The following is a 20,493-nucleotide window of genomic DNA, read 5'->3' on the forward strand; positions in this document are numbered from 1 at the left end:
TCAAATTCATAAACAGAGCTGTGAAGGTGGATGTACCGATGGAGGTACCAATCCTGGATTGATGACTGTTTTTGACTGGGCTACTACAGGTGACCTCTCTTTACCCTTTTTTTTATTTTACATGTGAACTTGTATTTATAGGGTTATTTGCAGGAAGATACAATGAAAATAAACTTTATGATTGAGGGTCTTTCTTTCGTCTAACACCCTGCTTCATCCGCCACCTTGCCTCAACTTAGACAATGGCTGATTAGCTGTGGAGTAGAACGTCTCTTAAATAGGTATGAAGAACTGATTTCAAGGAAATAGTGTTACCCGTATAGACAATGTAAAAGGCCAGGGTCACCATGGAGTCGAGCAAGAGAAGAAGGCCCCAGAGTGCAATCTGCAATGGCTCCCAAATGCCAATGTGGGCCAAACAGTATTTACCAGGTGACCCTGGCATTTCAGGAGAGAAATGGCCTCCTTCAAGAAGACTACAGTTCCGCCTGAGAACCAACCCTCTCTATCATCCAGCTGACCCTAAATGAGTTATTCAAGGACACGTGGAGTTTTTCCGCCATGAAGTACTCACTCACGCATTCTACATGAGAGCATGGTGGAGCAAATTCTTAATGAGGGAGGTCCTCCTCTCGTATCTAAACACGTTTCTAGAGGTCTGCAAGCTTGTGTGGCTAGATGTCTAGCCACAAGCTTGAGGACTATGGTAGGACTATGGTATTATGAGGACTACTGCAGGAGCTTTAGTGCATCTGATGTGCTCAGGACAATGCTGCAGGTGCACCTGGAGGAAGGAGGAGAGCAGAGGTGTGAGGACAAGGAACTGCCAAAGCTCTCTGAGCCAAATGTTGCAGTCATGCAAAAACTGCCATTCACACATGGGCTGTTATCCGAGGTACAAGTCAGCTAGCGCTAAGTTAGTTTTTCTTCCTATTGACCTTTTCCAAAATTCTCAAATTGGGGTGCTTTAGGTTGTTGTTTTTACAAAGGGAGGAAGCAGGATGTTGTTGTACATTCCTTATCACCCTTACTGGCCGCAAGTAGAAACTGAAAATAATTTTAACACTGACTTATGGTCAGTGTCTGGGAAGAACTCTTGGTTTTAGTTGTAACGTACAACTGCCTTAAATAAAAAATGTTGAGTGCAAGGGATTAGAGCAGCATAGCAAAGTCACAAAGAAACAGACAATCTTCATACTGTGCTCCTGTTTGGAGCAATTTATAACAACTTTATTGCAAAAATACAAGTTCCATCTGCTAGCACAGCATTTACAAACAAAGTCCAAAAATGGAAATCGGTCAACCCTTCCTTTATAACACACAGTTACACTGTTCAGCTTTTGCAGTATCTGTTGATTAGCATGTTCAACAAAAAAAAAAGGACACATCAGTTACCTTCTGTTCTACTGGCAATCCACGAGGGGGGAAGTGTTGCTTAATGTACACAAACAAAGGATTCATTCCTTTCCATTGAAATGACTCTCACTTGGTTAAGTGTTTAACATCTGCAACAGTGTAGTTACAGTTCAGTTACAGAGACTGTTTTCCCTAAAGAAGGACAACACCGCTCACACCTGATGAATTGCACAGCAGTTGTGCATCCTAAATTCTGTATTAACCATATGATTTTAGAAGTTGTTTTATCTTAAGATACTCAAACCCTTTCTTCCATGAGCTCCATTCTCTTCCTATTCCCTCAGTCATATCTACAGTGTAGAAAAATAAGTGTAAAAATATTCCAAAACAAATCAGCAATATCATAGATAGCAACAAAACATAATTTTGTAATTTCCTTCATTTCAGATTGTAGATAAGTGTATTTTGTAAGGCTGTAGCTTTCCTTTCCTCACAAGTCAAAAAAGCAACGTCATTCTAATTGGGACTCTAATGATCCATAAGTTTACATCATCAGATCTAAAATCTGCCTCAAAAAACGAGGCAAAGTTGGCTTTTGTTGTATTCCAGAGCTTAGTGATGTCCGGGTTGAGATTTGAAATAGGAACATTAAACTAACCATCTCCAGTGATAGCGCATCACAAAAATAAAAGATCAAGAAAAATGGCTCGATAAATGGCTCTAGCATCAAGATTCAACTAGTAAGATTTGTTAAAAGCCATTGAATTGACCGTTTTATAGTCAGTTCCTATTTTGTTCTCTGTAAAGTATCCTAAAATACAGATGTGTACACTGTCATTACGTTTTCTCTAAGAGTGTAAACCTCTGTATGGGACCTCCTTAGCACTCAGGATCACCATCTAACTTACACAAGTACAAAAATAGGCTAACATTGAGAGTCTCCCGTAACAACGGGAGAAATGTCAATAGAATTAAAACAGCAACCGATACAATTATCTTAACACTTCTGAAGTGCACTAAACTTGTGTTAACGCAGTTAGGTAAATTCACTGCACTAAATCTCATATATACTTAATATATTGTACAATAAGCTCCGAGTGATTCCCTCAGTCATAGATCTGCTGAACAACCATGGGTAGCTGCAGGGCTGTGAAAAGCCTCAAGAGAAATGTCTCGGGTCTTTAGCCCACACACAGGCCCATTCTGCAAGAGGGCTCTAGTCACCAGACAGTGCTAGCAAGTTGAGAGAATACAGCAGGTCTATGTCAGAGTATATACAGGTTAGGCCTGTAGATTAGTTTGATCATCTATACACTACTTACCCAGAGCTCCCTAAAAATGATAAATAGAGTAATACAGTCAGTAAATAGTGTCAGTATACATTGAGGAGAGGGTGTTGTATCTTTCTATGCAGACCGAGATGGGTTGGTGTGAGAAAGCAGCCTTATGACCCATCCATTTCACTGTCTCACACCTGTTAAGAGTTTTGATGACTGACAATAAAACGTGTACAACTTCCAACTGTATCTCTCACTCCGCCTTGCCCTCATCCCCACCATGTAACTCAACTTCCATCTTCATTCTTCGTCTGTAACAGGCTTCCTCAAACAATGGGTTAATTTGTGACCCCTGGGAACATCAGTGTAACCCTAAACTCCAGCTGTGTTGGTGCTGATGTGTTTATGGGGGAATGAGGGGTGTCCTAACCTCCTAGAAGCACAGTGCCTTAATGGCCGTGTACTCTTATAATCGCCACCGGGCACAGCCAGAAGAGGACTGGCCACCCCTCAGAGCCTGGTTCTTCCTAGGTTCCTACCTTTCTATGGATTTTTTTTCTCGAGACAACTTGCTTCTACATCTGCATCGCTTGCTGTTTGGGGTTTTAGGCTGAGTTTCTGTATAAGCACTTTGTGACACTCTGCTGATGTAAAAAGGGCTTTAGAAATACATTTGATTGACTGATTGAGTGCCTCTTGCCATCCACCTCAGTGGACACTACACAGCCCCGCTTCTACCCAGCCTGGACTCTGTGACCTTCCAATGCTGGATCACATCATCTTTAAATAACCTTAGATGACGAGCAGCCATAAAGACTAAATATAAACTCTATAGAAATATACCAGGTTAAGTACCAGATATAGTGGTTGTCCTGTCTGGTTAAAGAGGGTTGAGGTGGGATGGGGGCTGGGGTTATACTATAGACATTAATTGATGGGAAACGAAAGGGCCACAATCTGCTAGAACAATGTATCTCCTTAACTGCATTCTACAACAGCAGAGTCTGACGTCTAGAGCCCAATGGGGAACAGAGAGAGAAAGAGGGTGTGTGTGTGTTGGGAGTAAACTGGGTCCGTTTGCAAGGTGACGGTGAGCTGGATCAGCTAGTAGGCCGGAAACGGGCCATGTAGACCCCACAGGACTGGCAGTAGTGACGGGAGGGCTCGGTGGGCAGCTGTTGGCACAGGGAACAGAGCTGGACACTACCGGGGCCACGGGACGATGCCATCATACGGGGGTGGTCATGCCTCTGGGTGGGCTGATGGAGGGGGTGGGCATGCCGCATGGGCATGGACGGCGGTACCATCCTGTAGTCGGGGGTCCTCCAGTCATCATCCGGGGGTACGTCCAGGCGGAGGGGCTGGTTGGAGGTCTCGCTGGAAAGCCGGTGTTGGGCTGGGTGGTGTTGTGGTTGTAGAGGGGAAGGTAGGGTTCCATTGGTCCTTCTGGATTGAAGAGGCTGCCTGTAGCCATTGATGGCACCACTAGGGGGGGCAGAGCGGCGGGGGTGGGAGAGGGTGGCATAGCCCATGTCTGGGCGGCTGTAGTACCCAGGGCCCGGGTTGGGTCCTTTCCTGGGCCGGGGGAGAGAGGAGGACCAGGAAGGAGGTGCCCTGGGAGGTGCCCGCGGCAGCGTGCCGTAGCTCAGTGCAACACTGTGGTAGTTTTCACGGGAGAAAGCTTCACCCCGGTCAAACACAGCCAGAAACTGGTCTCCCTTCTGATCTCCTGTGGGGGCAGAAAATCATTAGAACACAGCAGAGGACTACCACAGTAGAGGCACACCGAGAAACTCACTGGACAATCAAAGTTCTGCTAATGTGTTCCTATCGCCTGTCGCATTGTTTTGTGCCATATTCTACTGTTCTACCCCTACAGAACAAATATACTTCATTATTGTTAATGGCACATAAACCCTGTAGTATGACCAGACATACAGAGACAACGGGAGGTATAACAGTCAAAGTGAGTGTCATGTGATCCACTTCCCATGGCTGGTAGGGCCAGCATGGTGCTGTGGTCTGATGACTGGAGGTGGTGGAGGTTGAGGAGGCTGATGGTTACCTGAGCGTCCCAGATAGGGCCCCGTGGAGGGGGACCGTGCTGCCTGCTGAGGGGGGTGCTGGGGCAGTGCTGGGGGGCTGTAGTGGTGGTGGTTGTTGTGGAGGTATTGGTGTTGGGGTTCGGGTGGAGTGAGGTGGGTGGAGGAGGGAGGGGGGTGCAGGGAGGACGTGCTAGGATGACGTGCGGGGACTCGGGAGTCCGCATGCTTTGGCATCCTGGTAACTGGGGGCTCCTTTTTATTTTGTAAAAGTCCAGGGTGAGAGAGAGCGAGAGAGAGAGAGAGCGAGAGAGAGCGAGAGAGAGCGCGAGCGAGAGAGAGAGAAGAGAGAGAGAGAGAAATCCACCACAAGGTGAGAATACCCAGTAGTTGTGAGGCAGGAAGGAGATGGGGATAAGAGGAAGACAGATGAGTTAAAACAGGTTGACAAGGGACCGCTGACCCACACTTCAGTGAAAACACAAAAACAACAGTCAGGAGTTCAATGGCAGTACAAACCTCACCATCTATTCATATAATGCAACAGTGCCATGTCTAGTGCTGTTCTTTGTTCTTCAGCCAAAGAATGTAAGCTGAACACAAGGTTAAAAGCTTATTGGATTAACTAAATGAACTAAATCAGCTTCGAGCATTTTGCTGAGTGAAGATCACGCCACTAGGGGCTCTATCGCAGCACAACATGGCAGTTGCATTATGTGAACACCAGATGGCATTATGACATTATGAAACCATCACATTCACTGGGAGGGAGGTGTGATGATGATGATGATGAGGTACATTGATGGTACATGACATGATGATGTAATGATGTGCTCACCCAAGGTAACACAGACAGCACTGAGTGGGATTGACAGCTGTGGCCTTTCCCAGTCAGGAACTGAGGCTCACGTGTGAGGCTCTGTGTTTGTGTGTATGACATATGCACACTGTGTGTGTATATGTGTGTGTGAGAGAGAGAGAAAGTGTGTGTGTGTATGTGTGACTCACAAAGCTACGGGAGGGGGCGAGGAGTTCGGGTCGGCCCCCTATGACGGTGCCACTCAGACTGCGGGCGATGCGGCGGAGGTTCTCAGCACTGTAGTTCTCCTCATCTCCCAGTGGTCGCTCACATGACCCAGGCTACAGGGACACAACAAACACATTGTGTCAAACACACTCCTACACACACACACACGCATGCACAACAGGGCTCAACATTCAGGGCTGCCCGCTGGCCTGGCACGTTCTGCCGTGCTCACCGGGCCAGTTAATCAAGCTTTCATATGGCCTGCTTGGGCCAGTACATTTTCAAACTCCAAAACAGACAAATAATATTGTATAGTTATATTTAATCCCTGACAATCTTCCCGACGTCAGACACTCCACACTTGCTTTCAGTCAGCATTCGGTTTCCAAGCGGAGGCATGAATGTCAAACTCTCCCTCTCCGTCTCGAGCGACCTAGGCTACGTCCAGGCTACTCGCATCAGACCAATTTCAGCAGAGGCAGGAAGCCTGTCAATGCAGTCGTTAACCTGCTTCTCAGTCTTTGACAATATAAGACATCCTACACAGCGATGTCACTATTAGCAAAGAAAGGTTTACGTAGGCCTAGGCCTACACTATGGAGCTGCTTGTCATGACACGACAATTATTTACACAGCTCACTTGTTGGCTAAATACAGGAAGAAATAAAAGTGCATTAGGCATAAATAAATAAAATATAGGTGTGGGTTCAAAACATTCAAATTTGTGTCAAATAGCCTACATATCTGATAAATAGCCCATTAAGAAATAGATGTGGGATTCAGTCCAGTCAGGATCCGAATCAGAGCGTGCCAATCATGGTCCGTGCTATACGGGATCCTGCCCCAATGGTAAAGGTAAGGGTTAAAGTTCGGGTTACGGTTTGGGTTTGGGTAAGGGTTAAAGTTAGGGTTACGGTTTGGGTCATGGTTAGAGTAAGGGTTAAAGTTAGGGTTACGGTTTGGGTTAGGGTAAGGGTTAAAGTTAGGGTTACGGTTTAGGTTAGGGTAAGGGTTAAAGTTAGGGTTACGGTTTGGGTTAGGGTTAAAGTTAGGGTTACGGTTTGGGTTAGGGTAAGGGTTAAAGTTAGGGTTACGGTTTGGGTTAGGGTAAGGGTTAAAGTTAGGGTTACGGTTTGGGTTAGGGTAAGGGTTAAAGTTAGGGTTACGGTTTAGGTTAGGGTAAGGGTTAAAGTTAGGGTTACGGTTTGGGTTAGGGTAAGGGTTAAAGTTAGGGTTACGGTTTGGGTTAGGGTAAGGGTTAAAGTTAGGGTTACGGTTTGGGTTAGGGTAAGGGTTAAAGTTAGGGTTACGGTTTAGGTTAGGGTAAGGGTTAAAGTTAGGGTTACGGTTTGGGTTAGGGTTAAAGTTAGGGTTACGGTTTGGGTTAGGGTAAGGGTTAAAGTTAGGGTTACGGTTTGGGTTAGGGTAAGGGTTAAAGTTAGGGTTACGGTTTGGGTTAGGGTAAGGGTTAAAGTTAGGGTTACGGTTTGGGTTAGGGTAAGGGTTAAAGTTAGGGTTACGGTTTAGGTTAGGGTAAGGGTTAAAGTTAGGGTTACGGTTTGGGTTAGGGTAAGGGTTAAAGTTAGGGTTACGGTTTGGGTTAGGGTAAGGGTTAAAGTTAGGGTTACGGTTTGGGTTAGGGTAAGGGTTAAAGTTAGGGTTACGGTTTGGGTTAGGGTAAGGGTTAAAGTTAGGGTTACGGTTTGGGTTAGGGTAAGGGTTAAAGTTAGGGTTACGGTTTGGGTTAGGGTAAGGGTTAAAGTTAGGGTTACGGTTTGGGTTAGGGTAAGGGTTAAAGTTAGGGTTACGGTTTGGGTTAGGGTAAGGGTTAAAGTTAGGGTTACGGTTTGGGTTAGGGTAAGGGTTAAAGTTAGGGTTACGGTTTGGGTTAGGGTAAGGGTTAAAGTTAGGGTTACGGTTTGGGTTAGGGTAAGGGTTAAAGTTAGGGTTACGGTTTGGGTTAGGGTAAGGGTTAGGGTTACGGTTTGGGTTAGGGTAAGGGTTAAAGTTAGGGTTACGGTTTGGGTTAGGGTAAGGGTTAAAGTTAGGGTTACGGTTTGGGTTAGGGGTAAGGGTTAAAGTTAGGGTTACGGTTTGGGTTAGGGTAAGGGTTAAAGTTAGGGTTACGGTTTGGGTTAGGGTAAGGGTTAAAGTTAGGGTTACGGTTTGGGTTAGGGTAAGGGTTAAAGTTAGGGTTACGGTTTGGGTTAGGGTAAGGGTTAAAGTTAGGGTTACGGTTTGGGTTAGGGTAAGGGTTAAAGTTAGGGTTACGGTTTGGGTTAGGGTAAGGGTTAAAGTTAGGGTTACGGTTTGGGTTAGGGTTAAAGTTAGGGTTACGGTTTGGGTTAGGGTTAAAGTTAGGGTTACGGTTTGGGTTAGGGTTAAAGTTAGGGTTACGGTTTGGGTTAGGGTAAGGGTTAAGTTAGGGTTACGGTTTGGGTTAGGGTAAGGGTTAAAGTTAGGGTTACGGTTTGGTTTGGGTTAGGGTTAAAGTTAGGGTTACGGTTTGGGTTAGGGTAAGGGTTAAAGTTAGGGTTACGGTTTGGGTTAGGGTAAGGGTTAAAGTTAGGGTTACGGTTTGGGTTAGGGTAAGGGTTAAAGTTAGGGTTACGGTTTGGGTTAGGGTAAGGGTTAAAGTTAGGGTTACGGTTTGGGTTAGGGTAAGGGTTAAAGTTAGGGTTACGGTTTGGGTTAGGGTAAGGGTTAAAGTTAGGGTTACGGTTTGGGTTAGGGTAAGGGTTAAAGTTAGGGTTACGGTTTGGGTTAGGGTAAGGGTTAAAGTTAGGGTTACGGTTTGGGTTAGGGTAAGGGTTAAAGTTAGGGTTACGGTTTGGGTTAGGGTAAGGGTTAAAGTTAGGGTTACGGTTTGGGTTAGGGTAAGGGTTAAAGTTAGGGTTACGGTTTGTGGGTTAGGGTAAGGGTTAAAGTTAGGGTTACGGTTTGGGTTAGGGTAAGGGTTAAAGTTAGGGTTACGGTTTGGGTTAGGGTAAGGGTTAAAGTTAGGGTTACGGTTTGGGTTAGGGTAAGGGTTAAAGTTAGGGTTACGGTTTGGGTTAGGGTAAGGGTTAAAGTTAGGGTTACGGTTTGGGTTAGGGTAAGGGTTAAAGTTAGGGTTACGGTTTGGGTTAGGGTAAGGGTTAAAGTTAGGGTTACGGTTTGGGTTAGGGTAAGGGTTAAAGTTAGGGTTACGGTTTGGGTTAGGGTAAGGGTTAAAGTTAGGGTTACGGTTTGGGTTAGGGTAAGGGTTAAAGTTAGGGTTACGGTTTGGGTTAGGGTAAGGGTTAAAGTTAGGGTTACGGTTTGGGTTAGGGTTAGGGTTAGGGTTAGGGTTAGGGTTAGGGTTAGGGTTAGGGTTAGGGTTAGGGTTTGGGTTAGGGGGGTAAGGGTTAAAGTTAGGGTTACGGTTTGGGTTAGGGTAAGGGTTAAAGTTAGGGTTACGGTTTGGGTTAGGGTAAGGGTTAAAGTTAGGGTTACGGTTTGGGTTAGGGTAAGGGTTAAAGTTAGGGTTACGGTTTGGGTTAGGGTAAGGGTTAAAGTTAGGGTTACGGTTTGGGTTAGGGTAAGGGTTAAGCGTTTGTCAGCTTGTCAGATGACATTGAAAAAAATGTAAGCGCACAAACTAGGCTATGAGGGAAAGGCGAACATTAAATAATTAGTGTATCATAGTAGAACATAGAGAGGGAGAACGAATAGAGACCGAAACAATGTTTCTTATCCGTGCCAAGTGCCTGGTAAAAAAAGAGAAAAGCAGGACGATGGAGGATGAGCTAAAAGGAAAATGACAGGGAGCAAAAAAAGAGTGAGGAAATTTCAGCCTCTAACCACATTTCCCTCCATAGTTTTTATGGGTGTAAAGTCATACCATATATATATATATATATATATTTAAATCACGACAGCTGTAATGGAAACAGGAAGTTTCGGTACAATTTCATGAATGCCTAGTGATAAATTGTTTGTTCGACATGACGGGATCTTTTTGTAAAAAATAATTCATGCGAAAAATGGTAATGGGAATGCCTTTATGTGCTAATATTTATATAATAGGCCTAACCATCTTGTCAACATAAACTTGGAGTCACGTGATGATATGGTGTGTGGTCCTTCCACTATGACTTGGGAAACCACTTTATTAGGCTACAGATTATTAAATAAACGATGATGAACTACACATGATGCTCCTTTCCAATGACTATCGAGGGTCTTATTCTGGAAACATGATGATTGATGCTTGGTAGAGTTGAAAATGCAACGGAAACGCATTTCGGTACATGAAAACGTGCGCGAAAAAGTACAATTTGTGTGCACGATGTAATCACGCACTGATTTTTGTCCATTTGTTGGAAACACCACTAGCTAGGTTTCCATACAATTTGAGACAGATTTTAATCTGCTTAAAACAATATCCACATTTTCCCACCAGAGACTTATTGTGGATAAAACTCTGTGCGTAATGATGTAACGCACATCAAAATATCTTTTGCGGTTAAATTTCTATGTACTGAATGAAAAATACAACTTAAATGGGTTTCCATCACATTTTCTACACTACTGATGGTTTTGTCACAAAAACTGTTGTGTTATCGGTGGCGTGTATTCATAGATGCCAAGGGAAGCCAGGCTTCCCCAAAAAGTTGTCCAAATAAACATACAATAATTGATATTTTGTCTCTCTATGTTTCATCATTTTCCTTCAATTCGCAAGAGGCTGAATGTATCTCACATGAGAAAGCATCCAAGCGAGTGAAACAGGGGCGCTGTTTCACTCGCTTGGATGCTTTCTCAAGGGTGCGTGCTTATTTCTATGTATAGGCCATCTATCTGATGCTGTCTGGTCCAAACGAGTATGACATTGTTGCCGCCCGTAGCATTGAATGGAATGCAAGGGAAACCAGCGAGCATTTGGCCTCCCTTGATAAAAAAGTATACCAAATTTGCCAATCAGCGTTGAGCTAAACTGAGCGAGCTCAGCTAAATGGTCCTGACGCACCAAAAAAAAGTGTCAAGAGAAGCCAGCTTGGATTTTGACGTCACTCCTATAATATCGCATTGAGAGCATGCGTCATTGACAGAAACAACTTGAATTGTTGCATCTCGTTGTGTTGTTGTCCTCCGGTGTCTAGCTAGCTAGCTAAAGTTGGCCCTTTCCTAAATTAGCCATGGATGGAGATTGGGATTTGGACTTGTGGTTTTACTAAATTCTCCGTAATTCATTACTTAATTCTCCGTAATACATGAATTTCCATTAATTAATACATTGCTGTGCCCCTGGTCTGAGAGGATGGAAGTTCAATATGTAGAAGGCTAACGTTAACTAGCTAACGTTAGCCTTCCAGCGAGCAAGCATTTTAGCCAGGTAGCCTAGGACAACAAAAAATAAAACATGTACTGTATGACAGAGTGATAGACCGTTTCATCAACATGAAAGAGAGGAGGATGGTATTGGCGTTTCTCTACAAGTAGGGTGAGTCAACATAATGTTCTACTTGCCCAAACGTGCACACACACACACAAATCAAAAGCATGGACAGCCACATCATATTTAGCTCACGTTGATTGGACTAAATTGTTTGTGGTATCTTTTAGTTGTCACTGTAATAGACTAAGCAGAGGTGATTTGATGATGTTGAAATGTTGAAGTTGAAATGGTGCTGGAATAGTTGAGGCAGACCATTTTTTATTGGTGTTCCTGTCGCTGTTAACATGCCCAACTGTGATGTACTGAAATCATGAATTACTCCAAATGCATACCGAGAATTAGTGTATATTGTTACATTCTCTTCTGGGACTAAACACCTCCCTCTGCAACTGAATCCTGGAATTCCTGACGGGCCGCCCCCAGGTGGTTAGGGTAGGCAACAACACATCTGCCACGCTGATCCTCAACACGGGGGCCCCTCAAGGGTGCGTGCTTATTCGCCTCCTTTACTCTCTGTTCACCCATGGCTGCTTAGCCAAGCACGACTCCATAAAGTTTGCTGACGACACAACGGTGGTAGGCCTGATCACTGACAACGATGAGACAGCCTATAGGGAGGAGGTCAGAGACCTGGCAGTGTGGTGCCAGGAAAAGATAACCTATCCATCAACATGAGCAAGACAAAGGAGATGATCATGGACAACAGGAAAAGGAGGGCCGAACATGCCCCCATTCACATCGACAGGATTGTAGTGGAGCGGGTCGAGAGTTTCAAGTTCCTTGGTATCCACATCACAACAAACTATCATGGTCCAAACACACCAAGAAAGTCGTGAAGAGGGCACGACAATGCCTTTTCCCCCTCAGGAGACTGAAAAGATTTGGCATGGGTCCCCAGATGGAGAGCATCCTGACCGGTTGCATCACCGCCTGGTATGGCAACTGCTCGGCATCCGTAAGGCGCTACAGAGGATAGTGCGTACAGCCCAGTACATCACTGGGGCCAAGCTTCCTGCCATTCAGGACCTATATACTAGTCTCAGAGGAAGGCCCCAAAAGTTGTCAAAGACTCCACTCATAGACTGTTCTCTCTGCTACCATGCGGCAAGTGGTACCAAAGCACCAAGTCTAGGTCCAAAAGGCTCCTCAACAGCTTCTACCCCCAAGCCATAAGACTGCTGAACAATTAATCAAATTGCCACCCAAACTATTTACATTGACCCCCCCAGTGTTTTTACACCGCTGCTTATTATCTATGCCTAGTCACTTTAACCCTACCTACATGTACAAATTACCTCGACTAACCTGTACCCCCGCACATTGACTCTGTACCGGTAACCCCTGCATATAGCCTCGTTATTGCTATTTTATTGTGTAACATTTTATTATATTTTTTTACTTTTGTTTATTTAGTAAATATTTTCTTAACTCTATTTCTTGAACTGCATTGTTGGTTAAGGGCTTGTAAGTAAGCATTTTACGGTAAGTAAGCATTTTACGCTACAAAATTTGATTTTATAAAAGTCACCAAGTCGGGCCTTCCGAGTGGCGTAGTTGTCTAAGCCGCTGCATCGCTGTGCTAGCTGTGCCACTAGAGATTCTGGGTTCGAGTCCAGGCTCTGTCGCAGCCAGCCACGACCGGGAGACCCATGAGGTGGCGCACAATTGGCCCAGCGTCATCCGGGTTAGGGGAGGGTTTGGCCGGCAGGGATGTCCTTGTCCCATTGTGGACTAGCGACTCCTGTGGTGGGCCGGGTGCAGTGCACGTTGACACGGTCGCCAGGTGCACAGTGTTTCCTCCGACATATTGGTGCGGCTGGCTTCCAGGTTAAGTGGGCATTGTGTCAAGAAGCAGTGCGGCTTGGTTGGGTTGTGTTTCGGAGGACGTACGGCTCTTGACCTTCGCCTCTCCCGAGTCCGTACGGGAGATGCAGCAATGAGACAAGACTGTAACTACCAATTGGATACCACGAAATTGGAGAGAAAAAGGAGGTAAAAAAAATAATTATAAAGAAATATATATAAAATATATTTTTTAAAGTCACCAGTTTCCCAATTAGCTCACTATCTCGCAATGGCCATCAGCACAGCTGTCTGCGAAAGGGGATTGTTCTGCATGTAAAGTATCACAACCGACTGGAGTTCCTCTCTGGCGACAACTCTACTCAGCCACCTCATCAGAATTTAGGGACCAGACCTTGATGAATTCAACGCAGGGCAAGCTGTTCTGAGGTGGTGGGGGTCTGGGTCTGCCAGCTAGACGCCCAGGGTTCACTGCTTGGGGCGGAAGACAAAACCAGCCAACAGAAGAGGCTCTGGAGAGAGAGCTTGAGGAGTTTGAGACGAATGGGGGGGAGGAAATGAAGCATGGGGGGATGAGGCTATCAAATTCACACAATGACATGCTTTTCATAAAATTATTCCTTTCAACAAAATGTTGTTTCAGTGTCTTTTTTTCAGTTATCACAGGGCATCATGTTGAGTCCGGGTCATCCTCTGACAAAACAAGACTGCAGTCTGACCTCCATTCAATGATAGTCAGAGCCTAGCATCTAATCAAAACAGTTATGAATATGCGTTTTTGTTATGCTGCACCACCACACCAATACAATATGGGCCAGTGGTTACAATGTTGGAGCCAGTAACTTTGAAAAGCCACTGACCCGGTGTGCCACTAGCAAATGTATCTGAATGTCAAGCCCTGCAAAAAAATATGCATGCACAGACACAGGGACTGACGCAAACACATGCCAGTCCACCCACACACGTCACTAAGATACAACCTTCACACATCCGCACCAAATCACCAAGCAGCCTCAACACACACAGCTTTGAACATGCATCACCACACACAGCCCTGAAACTCACAATCAGCCACATGTAGGACCATGCACGCATGCACACGCACACGCGCACACACACACACACACACACACACACACACACACACACACACACACACACACACACACACACACACACACACACACACACACACAGTGGATGCCAACCTTGTTGTGTTGTGTGGGGCTGCTGGTGTAGCCTGGCGTTCTGTAAGCACATCTCTCTAACTCGGCTGTGGGAGTCTTGGAGCGGCCAGGTGCAGCCAGCCCAGACAACAGCTTCCTAGCCGCTGCAGATACAACACAGAGACACAGTATTAGTCGTGGACAGCTCTCACCCACTTACATTTTTATCCCTCATCATATCTACCTTTTCTAATATTTTTTTTTTACAGTTGTACCATACATCACTGGTCAGTGAGTATACTTACGTTGCTTGTTGGCAGTGGGCTGGGGGCTGACTCCGCGTGGGGCCCGGGGCAGGCTGGTGGCCTGAAGGCTCGCCTGGTACAGAGAGTCTAGCTCCGACAGCTCCTCACAGGGCGACCCAACCACAGGGGCAGCCTGGGAGTTGTAATAGCGGGTCACATTCTCTGCCCAGCGCTCCACTGGCATGGCGGCACCTGGCCTGTAGTTTCCAGATGCTGGGGAAGGGGTCCGCCCTGGTCTGATGGGAGCGGATGGGGGACAGTGGGAGTCTGTAGGAGGGGTGTAGAAGGGGGAGTCGAAGGCGGCCAGCTGGTCCAGGCTCCAGCCGGACCAGTTACAGGTGGGAGGAGGTGGTGGAGGGCCGAGCCTGGAGGTGTTGGAGGAGATGGGGACAGGGGAGCTGTGGTTCTGATGGGCTGGAGGAGGCTGAGAGGGGCCCAGGGCTGGCCATCTGGAATAGGCATCCTCCATGTTGGCGTCGCCCCTTTCCTCTGAGGTGTGGCTGACTGGAGAGGGTGTCCTGGAGTGCGGGCGTGGGGTGGGCAGAGTCTGGGCTGGGGGGTTACTGTTCCAGTGTGAGGGTGCAGCTGGCTGGTGGTTGGGCAGGGCTGGGGTCTGGTCATGGCCTCCCTCAGTAAAGCTCTCGTCCCGGCCGTCCACACACAGGGCAGGCAGGGACACGGCAGCGTGCTTGTGGAGGGGTCTCACATGAGTGCAGGAGTTATCTAGCACGCCTGACATCTCCAGTCCTTCCCGGCGCCCCCACGCCTCCGCTATGAACCCCCCCGTGGGTGACCCTGTGTGAGGGCTCGGGGGCATAGCAACAGGGGGGTGGCTCAGGGGCTCAGGGAGTGAGTTTGTGCTGGAGGGGAGGGGCTTAACATAGAGAGGAGAAGGTGTGTTTCTGGTGGCTTCTGGGACTGCTTGTGGTTGGTCCTCCTGGGCATCTGTCAACAGTATTTGGATTGGGACAGGCTGTTCACTAGGAAGGAGGAGGAAAGAGGCTCATGTTATGGGCTGGTTAGTGAATGATGGCGAGGCATCTCTCGCATGTCTTTGCTCTGAAACAGAGCAGGATTTTGTATTGTTTACTATACATTACTAAATACTACTTTGTATACTATACACATGTTCTAGGTCTAAAATGTTAGTGGGTGTGTGTGTGTGTGCGCATGTCAGTGTGTCCATGGGAGTCCGTGTGTGCGGGTATGTGAGTTGACTGTGCATGCGTGCGAGTTAACTGTGTGTGTGTGTGTGTGTGTGTGTGTGTGTGTGTGTGTGTGTGTGTGTGTGTGTGTGTGTGTGATGTTCCTGTAACAGATGGACATTTTAGAGCTTTGGCACAGGTGAGCCACGGGGATGGCGGGGGTGGCTCAGAACCGGACCCCTGGAAGAGGCACTCGTGTCTGTGGACCCCCTAGGACCTGGACTCACAGCAACCTCCACAATAACTAAAGAGTAAACACCCACAAACAACCCTCCAAACAACACAGCAGCACTGGCTACACTGAATAAGAGATGGCATTAGCAAATATTTGAAAATCTTAAAACACAAGGATAAAATTGTGTGTTAGGAAAAAATGATGCTGTATTTATGGTTAGATGTAGGAATCTGATTAGCACACATAGGCCTACTGTAAAGAACCTAGGTTAAAGAAAATAAAACAGCCTTTCTCCCTTTGTTTGTATGCACATTGAACACACCTTCTACATACAAATCAATGGTGTTTTTCCTATACTACCTGCAAAGCATTTTGCATGTTAAAGAATAAACCAGGACTGTGTGATCCCTTGTTCCACTCCTTCCAGAGTCACATGAGGAGCTCAGCCACCGGTTTGGGCTGAACAAGTGAGGTCAGCTGGGGGATGGGAGTCACAGGACACAGACAGGAGACAGTGCTGGTACCTGGGGGGCCCCTGGGGAGAGGGACAAGGCTGATCCTGCTTCTCTGTCTGCTCCAAATCCTGTTGCTGGGGTCTGTCTTCCTGCTGCTGCTGTTGCATGCGCTGCTGCAGGCCCCGCGCTCTCCTCATGCACTTTTGCAGCCGGGCCTCAGCCAATGTCCTGCTATGGGTGTTAGCGCCACCCTCATGCATGGGAAGCCTGAGTTTAGCTACAGTGCGAAAAAAAGGGAAGGAAAGCAGAAAAGAAAAAAATATAGAAAAATGCAGAAAATAAAGAGCTGCGTTATGGGGATGCATGCAAAAACACTTGGCACAAAATCAAATCATAGGATTAGACTGTTGAAATAATGACGTGGGTTTGGGAGGGGTGGGTGGGTGGGTGGATGGATGGCTTTTGGGGTGGGGGAGGACACAAACAGGCACCACGCTTGGTGAGTAAAATGGATGTGTGTGTGTTGTAAATTAAAATGGACAAAGGCTGATGATACACACTGGGGAAATTAAGATCCACAGTGACTCTTAACAAAATATTCTGTTCATACGGCAAATGGTTAAATCATATAGAATAACGTTAAATTAATCAAATCAAAGTGAACTGTGTTAAGGCAAAACAATTCAATTGATAGTTTTAAGCTGAGCCCTTCCCTCGGCCCAATATATCCAACCAGACTGAGAAGAAAATAAAGGCTGTCCTCGGTATTTCGACTCATGTCACGGCGGCTGAACTGAGAAATATAGCGGCTATTTTTCAAACTCTTTGTCTTGGATAGCGGGCGAAATATCTTTAGTTCAGACGTTTTTAGTAATCGACTTGACTTGCTGTAGATCTTAAAGGGAGAAATGGAGGAATGGGCTTTGTGAGACGAGGGGATAGTGGGGTGCCTGACAAGGGAAATTGTGTGTGTGTGTGTGTGTGTGTGTGTGTGTGTGTGTGTGTGTGTGTGTGAGCATTCCTCAGTGGACAAGTCAGGAGTATCAAGCACACATTCAAGACGCTCACGACAGAGACAGTGAAACTGTGAAAGTCACATCAAAACACAGAGACATTAGGAAACGAGGACAAACACAGACAGAGAGACCACACTAACAACAGACTCACTACCATGTTGACATAACAGACCCAGGCCACATTGTCCTAAATGAGCCTTGGGAAGACTTGGTTGTCATAGCGCTGGGTTCCCCAACCCCACAACCCCCCCCCCCCCACCCTGACCCCTCCCTCTCTGTGCTACCAGGCAGGCTAGTAACCACGGTGATGGGTAAACATCCCGGCGACTCGCCTCGTTTCATTATCATCAGACAGGGATGGTTGGTAGGCAGAGGGCTGCTGACCTTATCAGCCGTCCCAAACTTGTGTTTAGACAGACCAAATTGTCTCTTCCCCTAGTCATTACTCATTCAAGACTCTTATTGTAAGTCTGACTGGACAGAAAGCACAAATGTCAAGATATTTGGATAAAACAAGAGCTATAGTTGCGGGCACTAAAAGGGTTTTGCAACAAACTATCGCTAGGAGACGATAGAGCACCGTGTTGCACGCGCATTGCAGCAAGTATTCTGCCAATACCATAAAGTGGCACTGGTGGGGTGGGCCTTCTCTCTTTTGCTCTCTATTGCTCCTCAAGCAAAGGGAGAGGCCGGTGAAATCACAACTTCCCATCAGACCAACTCCTTGAATGCCCTACTCCTTGAACTTTACAGTTGTGTCTACCCTTTAGTGTGTGTACTTTACTGTATTTATACTTGGGATATCGCTTTTCAACAGTAAACGTTTTTTTTTTTTTAAATCACTGGAGGTCATCTTTAACCTTTTGTGTATAGATAGTCAGATGACTGGTTCAAACCAAGTGACTCTGTGGCCTGAAAGTAGGTCTTTGTCATATAGGACCCTCCAGTCCACACCAAAGGTCAAATGACCACACCCTTCTTGTAGCATAGCCGTCTTATGCACAATAGTGGTAAGGACTACAGGTGAAAGCAACAGAGACACACATGGACAGACATACAGGTAGGTAGGTGGTGGTATGGTGTTCTAGCGGGTCGGCTGGGCTGGCAGCAGGCACAGGGAGGCAGGTCAGGGCTACTTACATACAGCTTCATTAACCACAGACAGAGCGGCGGCCACCTCGCCAGCCTGCTCCAGTCGCAGAGACTGTTCTAGCAGTAGCTCAGCGTCCGACACGCACCGTTCATAGCCGTCCCCTTTGCCTAAGAAACACAGATATGCACACACATCAAAAGCAAAGATCTTTAAACACACCCAGAAATATATTTAAAACAAAAAAGGCACACCGTGGGGGGGTTGAGTTAATTATATGTCTTTGAAACCCTTTAAAGATGGAGGACTTATTGTTCACTTCAGAATCGCATCAGGATCGTCTGACCTAAATCCGTGAATACTGCTACAAGCCCCTCTAGTTCAATCCAATTTCTCTCCACTACAAAACGCAGCGAACATTCAAACACTCTTTTTAACCCTTGTACGCTGTGACTGGGCCACTGGCCGGCCACACATTCTAACCATCTGAATGAGGAAACTTCCAATTGTGTGGGTGGGGGAACAATGCTCTTTTTTGTTAGACAACAGCAGTCCCATTAGTCAGCCCACTCAGTGTGCTTTCAACATGGAGCACTCAGACACCTGCTACATAAAGAGACACACACCCAAACCCAGGCAGTGTGGGGCAGGGCTGCCTCCGGAGAACAACTGATACAGCTCCCTGTTCTCTTCTGATTTCCACATGCTCTACTACAGTGGTCACCAACCCTGTTACTCATGGGCTTCAGAGTGGAACTCCTCTAGCTGAGCAACCAGGCTGGGGTTGGGTCTGGTCTGGGGCCTTACCCTGGTTCTGTAACTCGTCCAGGTCCATGAACTTGCTGGGTCTGGGGTTGAACCCCAAGGCGGCCTCTTTTTCCTTCTCCTTCCTCCTCTGTAACTCCTGCTCCTTCGCTCGCTTGGCCACCTCCTCCTGCAGCTCGTCCAGTTCGCTGCGGCCTTCTCCCGCTATGTGACACAAACACACACGTTAATATCGTAGCTTTCTATAATGGTTCAATAGCGTTACAAGACAAGGCAGGGGGAAGAGGTGTGAGGAGTGACAGTGTGTACACTTCATCACACTTTGAGCACACTGAGATACAGAGATGAATTAACATAAACCATCTGCTCAGAGTTTATAATGCATATACAGTGCATTCGGAACGTATTCAGACCCCTTGACTTTTTCCACATTTTGTTACGTTACAGCCTTATTCTAAAATGGATTAAATGTTTTTTCCCCCCAAATCAATCAACACACAATACCCCATAATGACAAAGCAAAAACAGTTTTTTTGAAATTTTAGCAAATTTCATTAAAAAAAACACAGAAATCTTACATATTACAATTACTCAATACTTTGTTGAAGCACCTTTGGCAGCGATTAGAGCCTCGAGTCTTCTTGGGTATGACGCTACAAAGGTTGGCACACCTGTATTTGGGGAGTTTCTCCCATTCTTCTCTGCAGATCCTCTCAAGCTCTGTCAGGTTGGATGGGGATCGTCTCTGCACAGCTATTGTCAGGTCTCTCCAGAGATATTCGACCGGGTTCAATTTCAGGCTCTGGCTGGGCCACTCAAAGACATTCAGAGACTTGTCCCGAAGCCACTCCTGCGTTGTCTTGGCTGTGTGCTTAGGGTTGTTGTCCTGGAAGGTGAACCTTCGCCCCAGTCTAAGGTCCTGAGCGCTCTGGAGCAGGTTTTCATCAAAGATCTCTCTGTACTTTACTCCGTTCATCTTTCCCTCGATCCTGACTAGTCTCCCAGTCCCTGCAGCTGAAAAACATCCCCACAGCATGATGCTGCCACCACCATGCTTCACTGTAGGGATGGTGCCAGGTTTCCTCCATACGTGACGCTTGGCATTCAGACCAAAGAGTTCCATCTTGATTTCATCAGACCAGAGAATCTTGTTTCTCATGGTCTGAGTCCTTTAGGTGCCTTTTGGCAAACTCCAAGTGTGCTGTCATGTGCCTTTTACTGAGGAGTGGCTTTCGTCTGGCCACTCTACCATAAAGGTGTGATTGGTGGAGTACTGCAGGGATGGTTGTCCTTCTGGAAGGTTCTCCCATCTCCACAGAGAAACTCTGGAGCTCTGTCAGAGCTCATGGCTTGGTTTTTCCTCTGACATGGACTGTCAACTGTGGGACATTG

At 46.5% G+C, this 20,493-nt stretch overlaps 1 protein-coding gene across 6 annotated transcripts in view; it reads right to left on the reverse strand.

Moving 5' to 3' along the window:
• Nucleotides 1–1,191: 1,191 nt before the first annotated feature.
• The window catches only part of usp54a (ubiquitin specific peptidase 54a), a 61,868-nt gene continuing 42,566 nt past the window's right edge, over nt 1,192–20,493 (reverse strand). For 4 of the 6 annotated variants that reach the window (XM_029698222.1, XM_029698220.1, XM_029698224.1 and 1 more), the window contains 8 exons: nt 19,144–19,305; nt 18,387–18,506; nt 16,300–16,507; nt 14,396–15,375; nt 14,133–14,254; nt 5,684–5,815; nt 4,699–4,930; nt 1,192–4,362 (listed from right to left, as the gene is read on the reverse strand). In XM_029698222.1, coding sequence (XP_029554082.1) covers nt 3,734–4,362; nt 4,699–4,930; nt 5,684–5,815; nt 14,133–14,254; nt 14,396–15,375; nt 16,300–16,507; nt 18,387–18,506; nt 19,144–19,305 — 2,585 coding nt within the window. In that variant the 3' untranslated portion in view covers nt 1,192–3,733. Of the gene's footprint in view, nt 4,363–4,698; nt 4,931–5,683; nt 5,816–14,132; nt 14,255–14,395; nt 15,376–16,299; nt 16,508–18,386; nt 18,507–19,143; nt 19,306–20,493 lie in introns of those variants that run through there. The other 2 variants (XM_029698225.1, XM_029698226.1) reach the window with 2 other exon arrangements.

This window comes from Salmo trutta, chromosome 18 (assembly GCF_901001165.1).
Source record: "Salmo trutta chromosome 18, fSalTru1.1, whole genome shotgun sequence".
In the NCBI taxonomy this organism is placed as follows: Eukaryota; Metazoa; Chordata; class Actinopteri; order Salmoniformes; family Salmonidae; genus Salmo; species Salmo trutta.